We start from the raw sequence: 21,185 nt of genomic DNA on the forward strand, positions 1-21,185 counted from the left end.
TGTGTATGCTTATTTTGGGTTCTTGCTTTAAATGACTTCAATTACAGATTAAGACCAACTTTTTATTTATGGTGCTAGGGTGAGCCCTCTATCACTGAGCTATCCCTAAGCCCCAAGAGTGAAGATTTTAACTGATGTTAATGGCTTGGATTAAAGACTAAAGAGAAAAAATAGGATCGGGCTCTCCTCCCATTCTCTGCAATTAAAATGACTGATTACTTGTTGCCAGTGGAAATCAATGTGGTGAAGCACTTTGTAACAACTGTGTCAGCATTAAACCAGAGCAAGTGCTGATCAGGCTGGTTTAGTCTCCATCATCCATGACCTAACATAATCTAAGTATTGTTTGAACATGACCTGAACATTTCACTTCCCAAGAAGACTTCATTCCCACCTGAAATGCTGCCTCTTGAAACGTTGCTCAGGAGCCTGTGTTATTGCACAAGTGTGCAAAATGAGTGAAACGCCCTTGTCAAAGGGCATCATTTCCAACGGGACAAGGGTGCTTGGTTTAGGCTGGGCCAGTTTGCAGAGCAGGCACAGCCTCTCCCAGGACACAGGATAGAAACTTGAATAAAGTTAGACAAGCTAAGCAGGTGAAAACCCAAACATCCTCTAAACTGTCCAATGGTAGCAAATAATTTAAAGCTTCCTTATTTCAAATGATCATTTTCTTTTTTTAAATAGATATTTTCTTTATTTACATTTCAAATGTTATCCCCTCTTATGGTTTCCCCTCCAAAACCCCCCTACTCTGTCCCCCTTCCACCTGTTCACCAACCCACCCACTCCTGCTTCCCTGTCCTGGCATTCCCCTATACTGGGGCATTGAGCCTTCTCAGGACCAAGAGCCTCTCTTCCCATTGAGGTCCGACAAGGCCACCCTCTGCTACATATGTGCCTGGAGCCATGGGTCCTCCATGTATACTCTTTGGTTGGTAGTTTAGTCCATAGGAGCTCTGAGGGGTACTGGTTAGCTCATATTGTTGTTCCTCCTGTGAGGCTGCAAGCTCCTTCAGCTCCTTCAGTCCTTTCTCTAGCTCCTCCATTGGGGACCTTGTGCTCAGTTCAATGGTTGGCTGAGCACATCCACCTTTGTATTTGTCAGGCTTTGGCAGAGCCTCTCAGGAGACAGCTATATCAGGCTCCTGTCAGCAAGCACTTGTTGGCATCCACAATAGCATCTGGGTTGGGTAACTGTATATGGGATGGATCCCCAGGTGGGACAGTCTCTGGATGGTCTTTCCTTCAGTCTCTGCTACACGCCTTGTCTCTGTATCTCCTCCATGGGTATTTTGTTCTCCCCCTTCTAAGAAGGAACAAAGTATCCACACTTTGGTCTTCCTTCTTGAGCTTCGTTTGCTCTGTGAATTGTATCTTGGGTCTTCTGAGCTTCTGGGCTAATATCCACTTATCCTACTCAGTGTCATATAAACCTGCAGTAAGATTGCTTTAGCTGGTATATCCATCCACCCAGAGTTAACTACTGCTTACCCCTTCCCCTTCTTTTTTGTTGTCTCATTAACTAGAATGTTAGAAAGGGAGTAGGAAGCTAGTTCTGTGTTTTTAGTACACAGTAGCAATATACTGTACTTACTTTTTTTTTATTCGATATAATTTATTTACATTTCAAATGATTTCCCTTTTCTAGCCCCCCCACTCCCCGAAAGTCCTGTAAGCCCCCTTCTCTTCCCCTGTCCTCCCACCCACCCCTTCCCACTTCCCCATTCTGGTTTTGCCGAATACTGTTTCACTGAGTCTTTCCAGAACCAGGGGCCACTCCTCCTTTCTTCTTGTACCTCATTTGATGTGTGGATTATGTTTTGGGTATTCCAGTTTTCTAGGTTAATATCCACTTATTAGTGAGTGCATACCATGATTCACCTTTTGAGTCTGGGTTACCTCACTTAGTATGATATTCTCTAGCTCCATCCATTTGCCTAAGAATTTCATGAATTCATTGTTTCTAATGGCTGAATAGTACTCCATTGTGTAGATATACCACATTTTTTGCATCCACTCTTCTGTTGAGGGATACCTGGGTTCTTTCCAGCATCTGGCAATTATAAATAGGGCTGCTATGAACATAGTAGAACATGTATCCTTATTACATGGTGGGGAGTCTTCTGGGTATATGCCCAGGAGTGGTATAGCAGGATCTTCTGGAAGTGAGGTGCCCAGTTTTCTGAGGAACCGCCAGACTGATTTCCAGAGTGGTTGTACCAATTTGCCACCCCACCAGCAGTGGAGGAGTGTTCCTCTTTCTCCACACCCTCTTCAACACCTGCTGTCTCCTGAATTTTTAATCTTAGCCATTCTGACTGGTGTAAGATGAAATCTTAGGGTTGTTTTGATTTGCATACTGTACTTACTTTTTAAGCTTGAGCACCTAGCAAGCCCATTAGCCTATTAGAGATTCCAATGGAGAAGAGATAAACCACTTCCTTATTTCCCACCACATACTGGGCAATTCATTCATTCAAGCAATGATCTTATTCTGTAATCTTCCTACAGCATATTTTTAAGCACCAGCCCAGCCCCACTCTCCATATTCTAAGGGAGTACATCTTTCTTTCTTGATATTTCAAAGTATCGTCTTACACTGTCATTTCTATTTTATATGACTTTTTTTTCTAACTTGTTCTTTAACTGGCAGCGTCTTTTGAAAGGTGTAACTTTCAGTATTTTGAGTTTTATGGCAGACTTAAAAAAATAACTTTTATTCACAGTAGATGAAATCTGGCGTTACGCTAATAGGTGACAGCAAGTGGCATACAGCCTCTCTCAGAACCCCAGGAGATTTGTGACTTTAAACACCATCTTTCTCTCAAACATCCCAGGAGAGTAGTATCCAATTCAGGGAGACTTTTAAATACTGTTTTTCCACTCGAAGTATGAATTGAGGACTGCTTGTCACACTCATGCCTACTGGGCAAAAATGGGAAATAGAAGATGGCTGGATTTCAGGCTAAGAGCGGCAACTGTGTCGGGCCAGTAAAGACTAATTCCATCGGTGCATCGGTCTCTTGCCTCCGGTCATATTTCACTGGCTTTTGCACTTGCCTGCTGCCCTGCAAGTGAGTCTAGATGGTCCTCTTCTTTCTATAAGCCCCTCTCTGACCTAGCTACCTTTTTTACCAGTGTTATCTTCTGTCTCCTCCTGGGGGAAAATGTTCTTTTAGTAATTAAATTGTCCCTTCCTTTGAGTCCATAGTGTTCTCCTACCCAAATTACTTCATCAGGGCTGTCCATCATTGCACTGATAAACTACAGTCATTCTGCTCCCGGGTTTCCGATCATGGCAAGGGTGTGTCTCATTGTCAAATATTGATTTCCACGAAACGTTTTTTTTGACTCGCAATGAATGTTTCCCATCCGGACTTCATGCTTATGTTTCTCCTTATCCCCTAGAGCTCGGATCTCTGAGGTATTTATTGTCTCCTCTGATGTTGGCTCTTTTCCTTCTTTCCAAGCCTTTCTGCTAGAAAGTTTCCTGTGGTTCTTTTTGTTTGGTTTCAGACCAGGGGCAAAGGACTGAAGTGCATATTTTACCTATAAAACCTGACCTGGCTTCTAGATTCTCCTAGCATTCCTTAGTCCCTACCTGGCACACCCTGCCCCCAGCCTTAAATTTTCCAGCCCCTCCCCCAGAGGCTCCTTCCTATATAATCCAGCCGTTTTAATCTCTTCTCTCCCATCCTCCTCCTCCCCCTTCTCCTCCTCTTTTTCTTCTTCCTCTTCTTCCTCTTCTTCCTCTCTTCTCTCTCTGCCTGTGCTTTTTTTCCCACCCTTACCCCTGTTGCCTTCTGATGACAACTCTCCTGGCCTCATGAACTCACCCAAGAGCAGCTTCCCAATAAAACTTGCCTTTAATAGAATCTGATCTGGCTTGAATCGCTCCATTTCCCCAGAGGAGACATAACATATCACATTTGAGTACTGGGCCCTGTACTATACACACCACAGACTATGGATAGAGGTAAAAGACCTTCTCCTTCTCTGTTTCTGCTTATAGTACCCTATTCTGTGTCCCTCACAAATACTATTGGGTTGTATTAGTGCTGTGGTGTAGAGAAGGTTGGTTCTGCAAAGGTGTATTCATGGCAAGCTTGTTTCCCATAATAAAATTGAAAGGTCTTTAAGAAATGGGGTTCAGTAGAGGTGATTAGATCATTGGTTTCTACTCTTGAAAGGGATTGAGACTTTCTCATGGGAATGGGCCAGGTCTCCAGAGGTAGATTTATTTCTCAAACCAATAAGTTTTTATAAAGTGAGTTTCAATTTCCCAGTATGTTCTCCTGCCCCTGTTATTTCATATAATCCCATGTTGTAAGGGCAGAGCATTGTACCACGGCTGAACAGATAGGCTGCCCAGCAGTTGGAAGATTTTAGCCTACAATGCTATGAGCAAACTAAGCCAATTTTCATTACAAAACCCTGGTGGTCATACATTTTCTAACAGTATCACGAAATAGACTAAGATAGTCAAAACTGAATTTTCTTGCTATTGACATCTGCAGATCTATTTATAATGGAACAATCTAACATTTGAATATTTTGATTCTGGCTTTCTTCTTTCCCCTACACAGTATATGACTTTTAGAAAAAGCCTCATTGTAAAAATCCATGTGGGCATTCCAACCCTGGTGTCGTCTGAGAATTGAACCCTCTTTTACCCTTTTCTATATTATGTATTCTTATCATTGCTTTTTGGTTGTTTGAGACCAGGACTCCTCTACTTGTCTGGCCTCATACTCACTAGCTTTGGGTCCCTTATCTTCCTCCTCCTAATCACAAACTCCTAGTTTAGCTTAGGAATCAGGGCCTGCCATTGTGGAAGAGCTATTGGCCAGCACATGCTTTGTTGGCTTGGGTGAAATTCCTTTTTGTTACTAAAGGTGTTTGATGAGTGTCAAAGAAGATAGAAGCATAGACAGCCTTAAGCACAGAGGGCCTGCTAATGGGGAAAAAGCTTCTTATGAGCAAACACAGGAATGCCAAAAATGAGCTTGCCAGGAGCCAGAATAGGTTTGCCTATTTTAGTGTGTAGCTGTTAAGAGTGCTTAAGGTACCCTCAGAAAAATAACTACAGCTGATAATCTACAATGACCCGGTATCTGAACTCTTATCCCAAATAACCAGAAAATATTTAAAATTCTATTCTGTCATAACAAAACAACTGAAAGTATTTAAGAGCATTTTAAATATCTCTAGATATGCACATGGGATATTAGGGAGAAATTGAAAACCTCAATCTGAAATTTGAGCAGTCTACAAATTAGATAAGGAGTTTGCTAAATTTTTAAATATGAAGGGATTTTAATTTTTTTTTTCCAGACAGGGTTTCTCTGTGTAGCCCTAGCTGTCCTGGAACTCACTCTGTAGACTAAGTTGGCCTTGAACTCAGAAATCTACCTGCCTCTGCCTCCCAAATGCTGGGATTAAAGGCATGCACCACCATTGCCTGGCATGAAGGAATTTTTAAAAAGACTGATGTTTAAGTCTTAAAATTAGCAGTGTTTGGGGGTATTTTTGTTGTGCTAGCTTAAGCATCATTTGAAACTTGAAAAGTTTTTGCAAGTAGTGAATTGTTTTCATCAGAAATCGAGGGATTATCATACCTGCCACTAGAAATTTCAATCTGAGACTCTGTGGAGTTATTCTGCAGTGATCCTAAGAGAGGTGTTGTACTGGCTAGTTTTGTGTGTCAACTTGACACAGGCTGGAGTTATCACAGAGAAAGGAGCTTCAGTTGGGGAAGTGCCTCCATGAGATCCAGCTGTGGGGCATTTTCTCAATTAGTGATCAAGTGGGGAGGGCCCCTTGTGGGTGGTGCCATCCCTGGGCTGGTGCTCTTGGGTTCTATAAGAGAGCAGGCGGAGTAAGCCAGGGGAAGCAAGCCAGTAAGAAACATCTCTCCATGGCCTCTGCATCAGCTCCTGCTTCCTGACCTGCTTGCGATCCAGTCCTGACTTCCTTTAGTGATGAACTGCAACATGGAAGTGTAAGCTCAATTAACCCTTTCCTCCCCAACTTGCTTCTTGGTCATGATGCTTGTGCAGGAATAGAAACCCTGACTAAGACAGGCATGGAAAGGTACGAGAGGACTGTGCCCATGGCTTAGCAGAAACAAGTGTTACAGCACCAGTCGGGCAACCAGAGATCGAGTTCCCAAACTCCAATAAAGGAGAAAGGAGAGAAAAGACTCCAGAAATGTGACCTCTGATGGGTAGGTGTTGATGTAACACCAACCACAGCACCTCGTAAACACAATAATAAATAAACAAGTAAACAAATAACTAAGACAATAAAAATATGTACCGGGGGAAAAACACTGTAATATTTTATGCAGAACACTGTAAGTGTTTTGACCCTAGTTTTTTTTATAAAAAAATATGAAGTTGCTTAGTGCTTACCTCATTTTAAAAAAATCTGTATTGAGTTTAGATAATTAAATCCATATATCTCTATTCTGTTTGGTTGTGAAACGTTCCCTCAGGCTTATGTGTTTGAATACTTGGTTCCCAGAGGGAGGTTCTATTCTGAGGCTATGGAACCTTTAGGAGATATGCAACTAGGGGATGGGCTTTGAGGTTATAAAGCTTGGTCCCACTACCTGCCCTGAAGTAACAATTTTGATATCATTAAAAAAAATAATCTCAGACACATTATAAGGATATGTTTCCATTTTAATTCCAGGTGTGGGATATGAGGCTGCTTCAGATTGTAATCAGCAGCTGACTGATTTGCCTCATGTTCTCAAGCAGGTGTGTGATTTTTGCCAGCTGCAGATAGTTTCTGTGATTGTGTGACATTTAGAATTCTAGGGACTTTTCAGAGGGTATCTAAATGCTAGAGCCCTGAGAGGCAAGGTGGGTTGTTGGCTGTTTGTTAAACAGGCATGCACAACAAGAAGAAATTAGATATCCTCAAGGCGAAGATCAAACCTGCCCGAGTTACTTGATGCCCCTAATTAGCAGGAAGTAGTCTTATGATAATATTGCCCCTTTGTAACTCAACTTTCCCCTCTATCCTTTCTTCTCTCTTATCTAGTGTTAATGGGGTTCAAAGGGCAGAAAAGGGGTAGAGAAGGGGGTAAGAGAGAAGGACCCACAAAGTGACTGAAGACTCTCTGGACTGCTGATGTAGTGTGCTGGTGGACCTCATGTACCTGAATTCAAAACTTCTCCATCCTGTTGGATTTATCCTTTCTGGAACTGTGATCCAAAATCACCCCTCCTCCTTCTGCTGTCTTCATTAAGGTATTTTATGCAGCAACAGAAACCAAACAAGTGCAATCTATTGTTTCTGCTTTTTTTTTTTTTAAAGAAAAGAAAGGGTTTATTCTGGTTCCATCAAGGCAGCCAATGTAGACAGGAAGCTGGTCACGTGGCTGCCATAGTCAGGAAGCAGAGTTATTGCTGAATTGTGAAAGCAGAAGGCCTGGCACTCTGAGGTCACTTTCTTCAGGAAGGTGCCACCCTTGAAAGGTCCCATGACCAGAAACAGTGCCACCAGCTGAGGACCAGATGCTCAAACATGTGAGGTAGAGGATGATGTTTTACATTTAAACAGAACACATCTATTGTGCTTCCTGTTCTTCAGTCCTTCCTGTTTCTCCCTTGAGAGTCCCTCTGTTCCTTCTAGTTTCTTTACACACCAAGGTTTCCATCACCAATGTTTCATGTGTCAACTCCCTTCTCATGTTTATTATAAAAGCCTCCAGCGTCCCCTCAGTGACCACAGAACACTCTTCACTTCTGTGACACCTAAGCTGCATCTTTTATTTTGTCTTGTTTTCCGTGTCTTTCATCCTTAAATAGCATGTTTGTGATGTTTTCTTAATTTTATTCAGGTTGTTTTTTGAACTGGGGAAGATGATGGAGTTTTTTTCCTATCTTATTATATTCATTTGCTAAAACTTGCTGCACACAATGCAATGTATCTGTTCTTGTTTTAGTTAGTGCTTTATTGCTGGGAAGAGACACCATGTTGGCTTATAGTTTCAGAGGTTTAGTCCATACTTGAAGTTCTAGCTAGAGCAAAGAAGGAAATTGAAGAACACCTCAGAAAATGGAAAAATCTTCCATGCTCATGGATTGGCAGGATTAATATAGTTAAAATGGCCATCTTGCCAAAAGCAATCTATAGATTCAATGCAATCCCCATCAAAATCCCAACTCAGTTTTTCACAGAGCTAGAAAAAGCAAGTTTCTGAACAGAACACCAGTAGCATATGCTCTAAGATCAAGAATTGACAAATGGGACCTCATAAAATTACAAAGTTTCTGTAAGGCAAAGGACACCATCAAGAGGACAAATCGGCAACCAACAAATTGGGATAAGATCTTCACCAATCCTACATCAGATAGAGGGCTAATATCCAATATATATATAAAGAACTCAAGAAGTTAGACTCCAGAAAACCAAACAACCCTATTAAAAAATGGGGTACAGAATTAAACAAAGAATTCTTACCTAAAGAACTTCGGATGGCAGAGAAGCATCTTAAAAAATGCTCAACTTCATTAGTCATTAGGGAAATGCAAATCAAAACAACCCTGAGATTTCACCTTACACCAGTCAGAATGGCTAAGATTAAAAATTCAGGAGACAGCAGGTGTTGGAGAGGGTGTGGAGAAAGAGGAACACTCCTCCACTGCTGGTGGGGTTGCAAACTGGTACAACCACTCTGGAAAGCAGTCTGGCGGTTCCTCCGAAAACTGGGCACCTCACTTCCAGAAGATCCTGCTATACCACTCCTGGGCATATACCCAGAAGACTCCCCACCTGTAATAAGGATACATGCTCTACTATGTTCATAGCAGCCCTATTTATAATTGCCAGATGCTGGAAAGAACCCAGGTATCCCTCAACAGAAGAGTGGATGCAAAAAATGTGGTATATCTACACAATGGAGTACTATTCAGCCATTAGAAACAATGAATTCATGAAATTCTTAGGCAAATGGATGGAGCTAGAGAATATCATACTAAGTGAGGTAACCCAGACTCAAAAGGTGAATCATGGTATGCACTCACTAATAAGTGGATATTAACCTAGAAAACTGGAATACCCAAAACATAATCCACACATCAAATGAGGTACAAGAAGAAAGGAGGAGTGGCCCCTTGTTTTGGAAAGACTCAGTAAAGCAGTATTCGGCAAAACCAGAATGGGGAAGTGGGAAGGGTGGGTGGGAGGACAGGGGGAGAGAAGGAGGCTTACAGGACTTTCGGGGAGTGGGGAGCTAGAAAAGGGGAAATCATTTGAAATGTAAATAAAAAATATATCGAAAAAAAAAAGACAAGCAGTAAAAAAAAAAAAAGAAAAAAAAAAAGAAAAAACAAAAAGAAAAAGCAATTCTCAAATTCATCTGGAATAACAAAAAACCCAGTATAGCTAAAACTATTCTTAATAGTAAAAGAACTTCTGGGGGAATCAGCATCCCAGACCTCAAGCAATACTACAGAGCAATAGTGACTGCATGGTATTGGCACAGTGACAGGCAAGTGGACCAATGGAATAGAATTGAAGACCCAGAAATGAATCTATACACCTATGGTCACTTGATCTTCGACAAAGGAGCAGAAACCATCCAGTGGAAAAAACATAGCCTTTTCAACAAATGGTGCTGGTTCAACTGGAGGTCAGCATGCAGAAGAATGCGAATTGATTCATTCTTATCACTTTATACTAAGCTCAACTCCAACTGGATTAAGGACCTCCATGTAAAATCAGACACAACCTAATAGAAAAGAAACTGGGGAAAACCCTTGAGGACATGGTCACAGGGGAAAATTTCCTGAACAGAACATCAATAGCTTATGCTCTAAGATCAAGAATTGACAAATGGGACCTCATAAGATTACAAAGTTTCTGTAAGGCAAAGGACACCATCAAAAGGACAAAATGGTGACCAACAAATTGGGAAAAGGTCTTCACCAACCCTACATCTGATAGAGGGCTAATATCCAATATATACAAAGAACTCAAGAAGTTAGACCCCAGGGAACCAAATAACCCTATTAAAAATGGGGTACATATCTAAAAAAAGAATTTTCACCTGAAGAAATTCAGATGGCCGAGAAGCACCTTAAGAAATGCTCAACATCATTAGTCATTAGGGAAATGCAAATCAAAACAACCCTGAGACTTCACCTTACACCAGTCAGAATGGCTAAGGTTAAAAACTCAGGAGACAGCAGGTGTTGGCAAGGATATGGAGAAAGAGGAACACCCCTCCACTGCTGGTGGGATTGTAAAATGGTACAACCACTATGGAAATCAGTCTGGCGGTTCCTCAGAAAACTGGACATGACACTTCCGGAGGACCCTGCTATAACTCTCCTGGGCATATACCCAAAGGATTCCCCGGCATGCAATAAGGACACATGCTCCATTATGTTCATAGCAGCCTTATTTATAATAGCCAGAAGCTGGAAAGAACCCAGATGTGTCTTAGTGGAGGAATGGATACAGAAAATGTGGTATATTTATACAATTTATACTACTCAGCAATTAAAAATAATGAATTCATGAAATTCATTGTTTTTTTAGGCAAATGGTTGGAACTGGAAAATATCATCCTAAGTGAGGTAACCCAATCACAAAAGAATACACATAGAATGCAATCACTGATAAGTGGATATTAATTAGCCCAGAAACTCTGAATACCAAAGGCACAATTAGCATAACAAATGACTCCCATGAAGAAGTAAGGAGAGGGCCCTGATCCTGGAAAGGCTGATCTAGCATTGTAGGGGAATATAAGGACAGAGAAAATGGAGGGAGCTGGTTGGAGAATGGGTGTAGAGAAGAAGGCTTATGGGCCATATGGGGAGGAGGGAATTGGGAAAGGGGAAATCATTTGGAATGTAAACAAAGAATATAGAAAATTAAAAAAAAAAAAGGAAAGCAAAGAAGAGAAGCTTCAAGGCCCTCAAAGTTCCAGGTATTTCCAATGGAGAGAATTCACAAAAACAAACAAAAAGTATCTTAAATATATCATCCCCCAAAATTCCCTCAAGACTGGACTTCAAAAGGTAAGACTACTTAAAGATCTAATATAGATCACTACAGAACTTTGATAGTTTGAAACTTTGATGATATGACCTCCCCCCCATAGACTTGGGTGTTTGAAAGCTTGGAACATAGGGAGTGGCACTATTTGGACGTGTGGCCTTGTTAGAGTAGGTGTAGCTTTCTTGGAAGAAATATTTCCCTGAAGAGGTGGGCTTTAAGGTCTCCTATGCTCAAGCTATATGCCCAGTGTGCCATAATTTTCTTCTGCTGCCTGCAAATCAAAATGTAAAACTCTCAGCTCCTCCAGCACCACATCTGCCTGCCTGCTACTGTGCTTCCCATCACAATAATAATGGACTAAACCTCTGAAACTATAAGCTATTGTTTCTGCTTTTAGCGTAGGTGTAAGTGCCAACGATACAAAAGATCAGGCTATGGCATGTGTGCAAGGGTCAGAGCTCTTTGCTCCCCATGTAGTTTCACATCAAAGATTTTTTTCCTCATACCTTCACTCTGAGCACAGATGTGAACATCCTTGCGTCTTCAGACACACCTCCAATGTAGAATTTCTTCTGGAACACTGGGGGGTGATCGTTTTCATCCTGAATCTCAATGTACACCTTAGCTGTATTGCCTGGAAGACAAGACGTATCTTTGTTGGTGATTTACTCATTAGACTAAAAATCACTAGAGCAATATTTAGCATACTTTTCAGTAAAGAGATGCACATAACTTTTTAGAAGCTCATACCTAAGTGATACCTAATTCTAGGTCAAGAGGATACAAGTAAGAATGTTACTAATAATGTTACATTTTTGCTTTATTTTTGAGGCACTAGGCATTCAGTCTAGGCCCAGTAAGTGCTAAGCAAGCATTGTTTCAGTGTAACTCACCTCCAACTGCCACCTTTTGGATTGTAATTCCATAGTAATTTGCTTTCCATCTTAACTTCCTTATCTTAGTTTCCCTTTTGTGGTGATACATAAATCACCCAAATATCCCTGGCTGGTGTTACTGGACAAAGGCTTACTGCAGACTAGTTGGCATTCAATTATAGGTCACATTGATCTATGTGGCTTCGATATTTGACTAATTAAGATCTGGAGAATTAACTTTTTAACTTCTGTATTTATTAGCACACACTCTCACACAATTGTGTCTCCCAGAGATGTCAGATAAGCTAAGCCTATGAATCTCTCATCAACATGGATTCCTAAGGAAGATCTGAACAAGGAGGTCACCAATAGACATGCTAACATGGGAGGGGGAATTTCATAGTGCTTTAAAACCTAGACAAAGAACTACAGGCAACTAAGGATGCCAAGAGATAGCAAAGCAGCCTTCCCCAGGGAGGACCAACACCCCTCCTCCTGCACCCCTTCCCCCTGCAACTGGTTATCCAATACCAAGTGGTCATCCGTGAAATCATGTATACACAAATACCATTATGCTGATTGAGCAGCTTTATTTATATATCTAGGAATATATATATTTATACACATATATATTTAACACATATATCAATGGTTATTTGATAATTTATATATATATGCACATATATAAATATGTATATATGTAAATATATGCATATATACAAATATGTATATATGTGTATATATATATATATATATGGTGTTATTGGACACTGGCATACACACACACACACAAATATATATATATATATATATATAAACAATTTCATAAAAGACTACAAATTGGAGAAAGAAATGTGAGTGGGGGTTTGGAATAAGGAAAGAAAAAGAAGAAAATGATGTAATTATATTATACTATAATCAAAAATGAAAAAGATTATACAAGTTTTGTATTTGGGGCTCTTTGTAATTACTGGACAAGATGTGACAGGCTCTGCTCCAGGAGGTGTGGAGCTATCTAGAGATGAACACTGAGCTAGTTATTATCACGCTCCATTTTAGACTGTTAAGACAAATAGAGGTTACTTAGTGGGGCAACGGTCCCTAAGTAGGTGGTATGCCTGAAATTTGAACACGTGGTGATATCCGACTGGTGATATCCGACTGAAGAACACAAGCCCTTACATGTCCTGGCGGCCACCGCTGCCTCCTTGGAAACAAAGGAAGTTGTGTGCCTCCATCCCAGTAAGGGTAAATAAAAGGACAATTCAGCATTGGATGTAAGCGCCATTTTCAGGTTATAAAGCCCTCAGGTTTCTATAAAGCCCTCAGGTTTCTTCGCGCTGTCGTCTTCGGTTTTGCCAATTTCCCTTGCAGTTGGCACCATTTCTGACTGGCTCAATGATGTTCATCTCCATTTCTCTCATTCCAATCTCACAAACATGTTTTTATTTCCCCCAGAGACCTTATTACTTTCTGAGATTGGGCTCATCTGGTGTCAGGGCAATGTGGGGAAGTGCCTCTCTGTACTGCGTGGTGCTCTGACCACTTTTTATTGGATACGTAAATGAATTAATGAATAAGGACAGAGTAATAAATCCTAATGTTCCTTTTTTTTTAAAATTATAGTTTTAGCATAGTCACCTATCCCACGTCTGCTGTGGCCTCTGGGCTATATGCTATGGGCACATTTGCAGATGGCAGCATCAGGTAGCAATGTCAGAAGGTCAGACACCCCTGGGCTTATATGACCTGGGAGAGGCAGGTGGGGGTTGCAAAACTGAACCCCCTCTCTCCCCATTTTAGTCTCATTTCCTAATTTACCTATGACATTCTGATTTGTTTTCCATTTATTTTAAGAGATAATACTGTTAGAATTCAAAACCACTTAATCATGTTTTGTTAAAAAAATGTTTTTTTAATGCTTTGAAAAAGTCATAACGTATAAAATGCATTTTGGTCAGATAATCTGACAGCTGCTCACAAAAACTCAAAATAATTTAAAACTGCAGCTAGCTGATGGATTCCAATTGTGTATATGTATGTTGTATGCATATGTGGTGCGTATATGTGTGTGTTGTATGTGTGTGTGGTGTATTTGTGGTGTGGTATATGGGTGTGTATGTGTGCATGTGTGTATGTGGTGTATGTGCATGCGGTGGTATATATGTGGTGTGGTATATGTGTGTGCATGTGTGAGTGTTTGTGTGGTATATGTGTATGTGTGTGGTGTATATGTGGTATGGTGTACATGTGCATATATACAGGTGTGTGTGGTGTGTTGTATATGTGTGTACGTTATATACGCATGGGGTGTATGTGTGTGTGGTGTATATGTAATAAATATGTGTGTGTGCATCTGTCTGTCAAGGTAAGCCCAGATCCTCAGCTTCTACCCAGATGCTAGGTAAAGATATGAATCATTTAGCAGCAGTATTTAGACATGACAGTTGGTCTTGTTTTCCTTTCCACTCATAAAACCATTATCTGTCAACACACTCCAGGAATTATAATTCCGGAATGAAAATATAAACTATGAATGGAATTTCCCAAAGGTTTACAACTACTTCATGATAATTTATGTGTCCATTGGTCTGTTTGCATGTGTATATACATGCACAAGCTTATGGGTCCCTGGGTATACCTGGAGAGATGTGCTCTTTAACCACCAAGGCATCTCCCAAGACATTTTTTATTTTAACTCTGGTAGTGCTCCTGTTAATTCTTAAAATAGGCCAGTGGTTGATACATGTACCTAACTTTTACACCTTCCTTCACACAATTGAATGAAATATAGCTCTAAGGATTCATCAACACTGACAACTGAATTCATAAGCAACAGAAAACCTGATGGACTTCAACTTGGGAGCAGAATTAAAATTGTGATATTGTAGTGCTATAGTATTAGCTCACTTTAGAGTAATTGCTCATCTTTGTCTTAGAGTTTGTATTGCTCTGATGAAACGCTATGAACAACAGTAACTCAGGGAGGGAAGGGTTAATTTGCCTTCTGCTTCCATGTCACTGTCACTGTTTATCACCAAGGAAGGACAGGGTAGGAACCTGTAGATGGTAACTGAAGCAGAATCTACAGAGAATCACTGGGTTGCTAAACCTGAATTGTTCATATACCTCAGGAACATCTACTTAGAGGTGTTACTATCCACAATAGGCTGGGACCTCCCACATCACTTGTCAATTAAAAAAAATGTTTTATACCCTTGCCTGCAGGCCAATCTTATGGAACATTTTCTCAATTATGAGTCTTTCTTTCCAGGTATGTCTGTGTCAAGTTGAAAAAAAACCCAGTCAACACATATTATTCCTTGTCAACTTGGCAAACAAACATAAGCTTTCCTTTCTTGAAGAAGTCCTCAACATACTGTGACAATACTAATGCTAATATGACAACATAAAACACTCCTACTTTTCAAAGTTCCAGTCTTTAAAAATTTAAACATTTTCAAAGCTCAGTCTTTTTTTCTTTAAAGTCTCTATCTAAAATACCCAACTCTAAAATTTTCAGTATCTCAAAATTGAAAACTCTCTCTAAAATCCTAGTGTCTCTCTTCAATCTGGGATTCTTCTTTTTTTTTTTTTTTTTAAAAAAAAAAAAAGTTACATACTTTTTTACACCAGGAGAGAAAACTTGGGCACAGTCAATCAAATGAAAGCAAAATTGAATTCCAACACTGTAAATAACTTAGTGGCCAGTGGCCAGGGCTCAGGATCTTCTGGGCTCCAGAGGGCAGCTACAATGGACTGTTAAGTTTCTGTTTATTGGGCTTTTGTATTATTAGCTTTTTAATTTTTTTTGTCATCTGCAGAGTACATGGAAAGTTAAAATTAACAGAACGCATTCATCAATTTGTTCTGATTCCATCTACTTTGTTAAATTCTTGGATCTTTGTTAAAGATCTGGGACTTTCTCTTAGTAACTAAGTTGAGTGCATATCTTCTATAAACTTAATAAAGAGGATCATCTTGACTAATTCATGAATCCCTTGGCATCTGGGTGTGAGGATTTCAGGGGTAGGGTGGGGTAGGGGTGTGGAGTTTAAGACTGTCAGGCCTCATCTGAGGTGACAATGGCTCATGATTTCTAAGTTATTTGCAGAATCAGAGCTGCTTGTTCATTTTCTGTTACCAAATCATTGATGTGGTTCACTGAATCAGTGATATCTACAAAGGGGAAATACTTCAATTCAGAAGTATTTAATCGTGCAGTCATCTAGTCCGGGGCTTTCCAGGGTTGTTCACAGTCATTTCTGAACACAGGTCATCATGCCAGTGTCATAGAACTCTTGGGTTGGAGAACTTTGGTCAACAGGCTGAGGTCATGAAAGACGAAACACAAAAATCTCTTAAATACAGGAGAACTTTGGTCAACAGGCTGAGGTCATGAAAGAAAGAACACAAAAATCTCTTAAAGAATTACAAGAAAGCACAAATAAGCAAGTGAAGGAGCTAAGCAAAACCATCCAGGATCTAAAATCAGAAGTAGAAACAACTAAGAAAACTCAAAAGGAGACAACTTTGGAGATAGAAAGCCTTGGGAAGAAATCAGGGGACAGAGATGCAAATATCAACAACAGAATACAAGAAATAGAAGAAAGAATCTCAGATGCTGAAGATTCCATAGAAACCATGGACTCAACAGTTAAAGAAAATGCAAAATGCAAAAAGCTTGTAACCCAAAATATCCAGGAAATCCAGGACACAATGAGAAGACCAAACCTAAGGATTATAGGCATAGATGAGAGTGAAGATTTACAACTTAAAGGGCCAGCAAATATCTTCAATAAAATTATGGAAGAAAACTTCCCTAACCTAAAGAGAGAGATGCCCATGAATATACAAGAAGCCTACAGAACTCCAAACAGACTGGACCAGAACAGAAATACTTCCTGTCACATAATAATCAAAACACCAAATGTTCTAAACAAAGAAAGAATATTAAAGGCAGTAAGAGAAAAAGGCCAAGTAACATATAAAGGAAGACCTATCAGAATCACAGCAGACTTTTCACCTGAGACTATGAAGGCTAGAAGGTCCTGGGCAGATCTCATGCAGACTCTAAGAGAACACAAATGCCAACCAAAACTACTATATCCAGCAAAACTCTCAATCACCATAGATGGAGAAACTAAGATATTTCATGACAAAACCAAGTTTACCCAATATCTATCCACAAACCCAGCCCTAAAAAGGATAATAGGAGGACAACACCAATACAAGGAGGGAAACTTCACCCTGAAAAAAGCAAGATAGTAACCTTTCATCAAACCCAAAAGAAGTTAAGCAATCAAATTTAAAAAATAACGTCAAAAATGATAGGAAGTAACAATCACTATTCCTTAATATCTCTTAACATCAATGGACTCAATGCCCCAATAAAAAGACACAGACTAACTGAATGGATACATAAACAGGACCCTACATTTTGCTGCTTACAGGAAACACACCTCAGGGTCAAAGACAAACACTACCTTAGAGTAAAAGGCTGGAAGACAATTTTACAAGCAAATGGTCTCAGGAAACAAGCTGGAGTAGCCATTTTAATATCAGATAAAATTGACTTTCAACCCAAAGTCATCAAAAGAGACTCTGAGGGACACTTCTTGCTGGTCAAAGGAAAAATACAACAGGAAGAACTCTCAATCCTGAACATCTATGCTCCAAATGCAAGGGCACCCTCTTTCATAAAAGAAACTTTATTAAAACTCAAAGCACACATTGCACCTAACACAATAATTGTGGGTGACTTCAACACTGCACTTTTCTCAATGGACCGATCAGGAAAACAGAAACTAAACAAGGACACAATGAAACTAATTGAAGCTTTGGACCAATTAGATTTAACTGATATATATAGAACATTCTATCCTAAAACAAAAGAATATACCTTTTTTTCAGCACCTCATGGTACCTTCTCCAAAATCGACCATATAATTGGTCACAAGACAGACCTCAACAAATATAAGAAGATAGAACTAATCCCATGCCTCCTATCTGATCACTATGGAATAAAAGTGGTCTTCAATAGCAACAGAAACAACAGAAAACCCACATACACGTGGAAATTGAACAATACTCTACTCAATGATACCTTGGTCAAGGAAGAAATAAAGAAAGAAATTAAAGACTTTTTAGAACACAATGAAAATGAAAACACAACATACCCAAATCTATGGGACACAATGAAAGCAGTGCTAAGAGGAAAACTCATAGCCCTGAGTGCCTCCAAAAAGAAAATGGAGAGAGCATACATTACCAACTTAATGACACACCTGAAAGCCCTAGAACAAAAAGAAGCTATTTCACCCAGGAGGAGTAGAAGGCAGGAAATCATCAAACTCAGGGCCGAAATCAATCAAGTAGAAACAAAGAGAACCATACAAAAAATCAACAAAACCAGGAGCTGGTTCTTTGAGAAAATCAACAAGATAGATAAACCCTTAGCCAGACTGACCAAAGGGCACAGATAAAGTATCCAAATTAACAAACTTAGAAATGAAAAGGGAGACATAACAACGGAAACTGAGGAAATCCAAAAAATCATCAGATCCTACTACAAGAGCCTGTACTCAACACAACTGGAGAATCTGGAGGAAATGGACAATTTCCTTGACAGATACCAAATACCAAAATTAAATCAGGACCAACTAGACCATCTGAACAGTCCCATAAAGCCTAAAGAAATAGAAGGAGTCATAGAAAGTCTTCCAACCAAAAAAAGCACAGGACCAGATGGTTTCAGTGCAGAATTCTACCAGACCTTCAAAGAAGAGTTAACACCAATACTCTTCAAACTATTCCACAAAATAGAAACAGAAGGAACACTACCCAATTCCTTCTACGAAGCCACAATTACGCTGATACCAAAGCCACACAAAGATCCAACAAAGAAAGAGAACTTCAGACCAATTTCCCTTATGAACATCGATGCAAAAATACTCAATAAAATTCTTGCCAACCGAATCCAAGAACACATCAAAACGATCATCCACCATGATCAAGTAGGCTTTATCCCGGGAATGCAGGGTTGGTTCAATATACGGAAATCCATCAATACAATCCACTACATAAACAAACTCAAAGAACAAAACCACATGGTCATTTCATTGGATGCTGAAAAAGCATTTGACAAAATTCAGCATCCTTTCATGCTTAAAGTGTTGGAGAGAACAGGAATTCAAGGCCCATACCTAAACATAGTAAAAGCAATATACAGCAAACCGGTAGTCAGCATCAAACTAAATGGAGAGAAACTTGAAGCAATCCCACTGAAATCAGGGACCAGACAAGGCTGCCCCCTTTCTCCTTATCTTTTCAATATTGTACTTGAGGTACTAGCTCGGGCAATTTGACAACATAAGGAGGTCAAAGGGATACAAATTGGAAAGGAGGAAGTCAAACTATCATTATTTGCAGACGACATGATCGTCTACCTAAGTGACCCAAAAAACTCCACTAGAGAGCTCCTACAGCTGATAAACAACTTCAGCAAAGTGGCAGGTTATAAAATCAACTCAAGCAAATCAGTGGCCTTCCTATACTCAAAGGATAAGCAGGCTGAGAAAGAAATTAGGGAAATGACCCCCTTCACAATAGCCACAAACAGTATAAAGTATCTTGGGGTGACTCTTACCAAACATGCGAAAGATCTGTATGACAAGAACTTCAAGACTCTGAAGAAGGAAATGGAAGAAGACCTCAAAAAATGGGAAAACCTCCCATGCTCATGGATCGGTAGAATCAATATAGTTAAAATGGCCATTTTGCCTAAAGTACTATACAGATTCAATGCAATACCCATCAAAATCCCAACTCAATTCTTCACAGAGTTAGAAAGAGCAATTATCAAATTCATCTGGAACAACAAAAAACCCAGGATAGCTAAAACTATTCTCAGCAACAAAAGAAAATCTGGGGGAATCAGTATCCCTGACCTCAAGCAATACTACAGAGCAATAGTGTTAAAAACTGCATGGTATTGGTACAGTGACAGGCAGGAGGATCAATGGAACAGGATTGAAGATCCAGAAATGAACCCACACACCTATGGCCACTTGATCCTCGACAAAGAGGCTGAAAACATCCAATGGAAAAAAGATAGCCTTTTCAACAAATGGTGCTGGTTCAACTGGAGGTCAGCATTCAGAAGAATGCGAATTGATCCATCCTTGTCTCCTTGTACTAAGCTCAAATCCAAATGGATCAAGGACCTCCACATAAAGCCAGACACTCTGAAGCTAATAGAAAAGAAACTGGGGAAGACCCTTGAGGACATCGGTACAGGGAGAAAGTTTCTGAACAGAACACCAATAGCGTATGCTCTAAGAGCAAGAATTGACAAATGGGACCTCCTAAGGTTACAGAGTTTCTGTAAGGCAAAGGACACCATCAAGAGGACAGATCGGCAACCAACAAATTGGGAAAAGATCTTCACCAATCCTACATCAGATAGAGGGCTAATATCCAATATATATAAAGAACTCAAGAAGTTAGACTCCAGAAAACCGAACAACCCTATTAAAAAATGGGGTACAGAGTTAAACAAAGAATTCTCACCTGAAGAACTTCGGATGGCGGAGAAGCATCTTAAAAAATGCTCAACTTCATTAGTCATTAGGGAAATGCAAATCAAAACAACCCTAAGATTTCATCTTACACCAGTCAGAATGGCTAAGATTAAAAATTCAGGAGACAGCAGGTGTTGGAGAGGGTGCGGAGAAAGAGGAACACTCCTCCACTGCTGGTGGGGTTGCAAATTGGTACAACCACTCTGGAAATCAGTCTGGCGGTTCCTCCGAAAACTGGGCACCTCACTTCCAGAAGATCCTGCTATACCACTCCTGGGCATATACCCAGAGGATTCCCCACCATGTAATAAGGATACATGCTTTACTATGTTCATAGCAGCCCTATTTATAATTGCCAGATGCTGGAAAGAACCCAGGTATCCCTCAGCAGAAGAGTGGATGCAAAAAATGTGGTATATCTACACAATGGAGTACTATTCAGCCATTAGAAACAATGAATTCAGGAAATTCTTAGGCAAATGGATGGAGCTAGAGAACATCATACTAAGTGAGGTAACCCAGACTCAAAAGGTGAATCATGGTATGCACTCACTAATAAGTGGTTATTAACCTAGAAAGCTGGAATACCCAAAACATAATCCACACATCAAATGAGATACAAGAAGAAAGCAGGAGTGGTCCCTGGTTCTGGAAAGACTCAGTGAAACAGTATTTGGCAAAACCAGAACGGGGAACTGGGAAG

At 40.0% G+C, this 21,185-nt stretch overlaps 1 protein-coding gene across 5 annotated transcripts in view; it reads right to left on the minus strand.

Annotated features, from left to right (window-relative positions):
• Pcdh15 (protocadherin related 15) overlaps positions 1-21,185 on the minus strand; it is an 840,767-nt gene that overhangs the window by 96,655 nt on the left and 722,927 nt on the right. For all 5 annotated transcript variants that reach the window (XR_007974376.1, XM_052163513.1, XM_052163511.1 and 2 more), the window contains exon 26: positions 11,532-11,659. Coding sequence is in view for 4 of the 5 variants with exons in the window: in XM_052163513.1 (XP_052019473.1) it covers positions 11,532-11,659 (128 nt within the window). In the remaining variant the exon portion in view is untranslated. The remainder of the gene's footprint in view (positions 1-11,531; positions 11,660-21,185) is intronic.

This window comes from Apodemus sylvaticus, chromosome 19 (genome assembly GCF_947179515.1).
Source record: "Apodemus sylvaticus chromosome 19, mApoSyl1.1, whole genome shotgun sequence".
In the NCBI taxonomy this organism is placed as follows: domain Eukaryota; kingdom Metazoa; phylum Chordata; class Mammalia; order Rodentia; family Muridae; genus Apodemus; species Apodemus sylvaticus.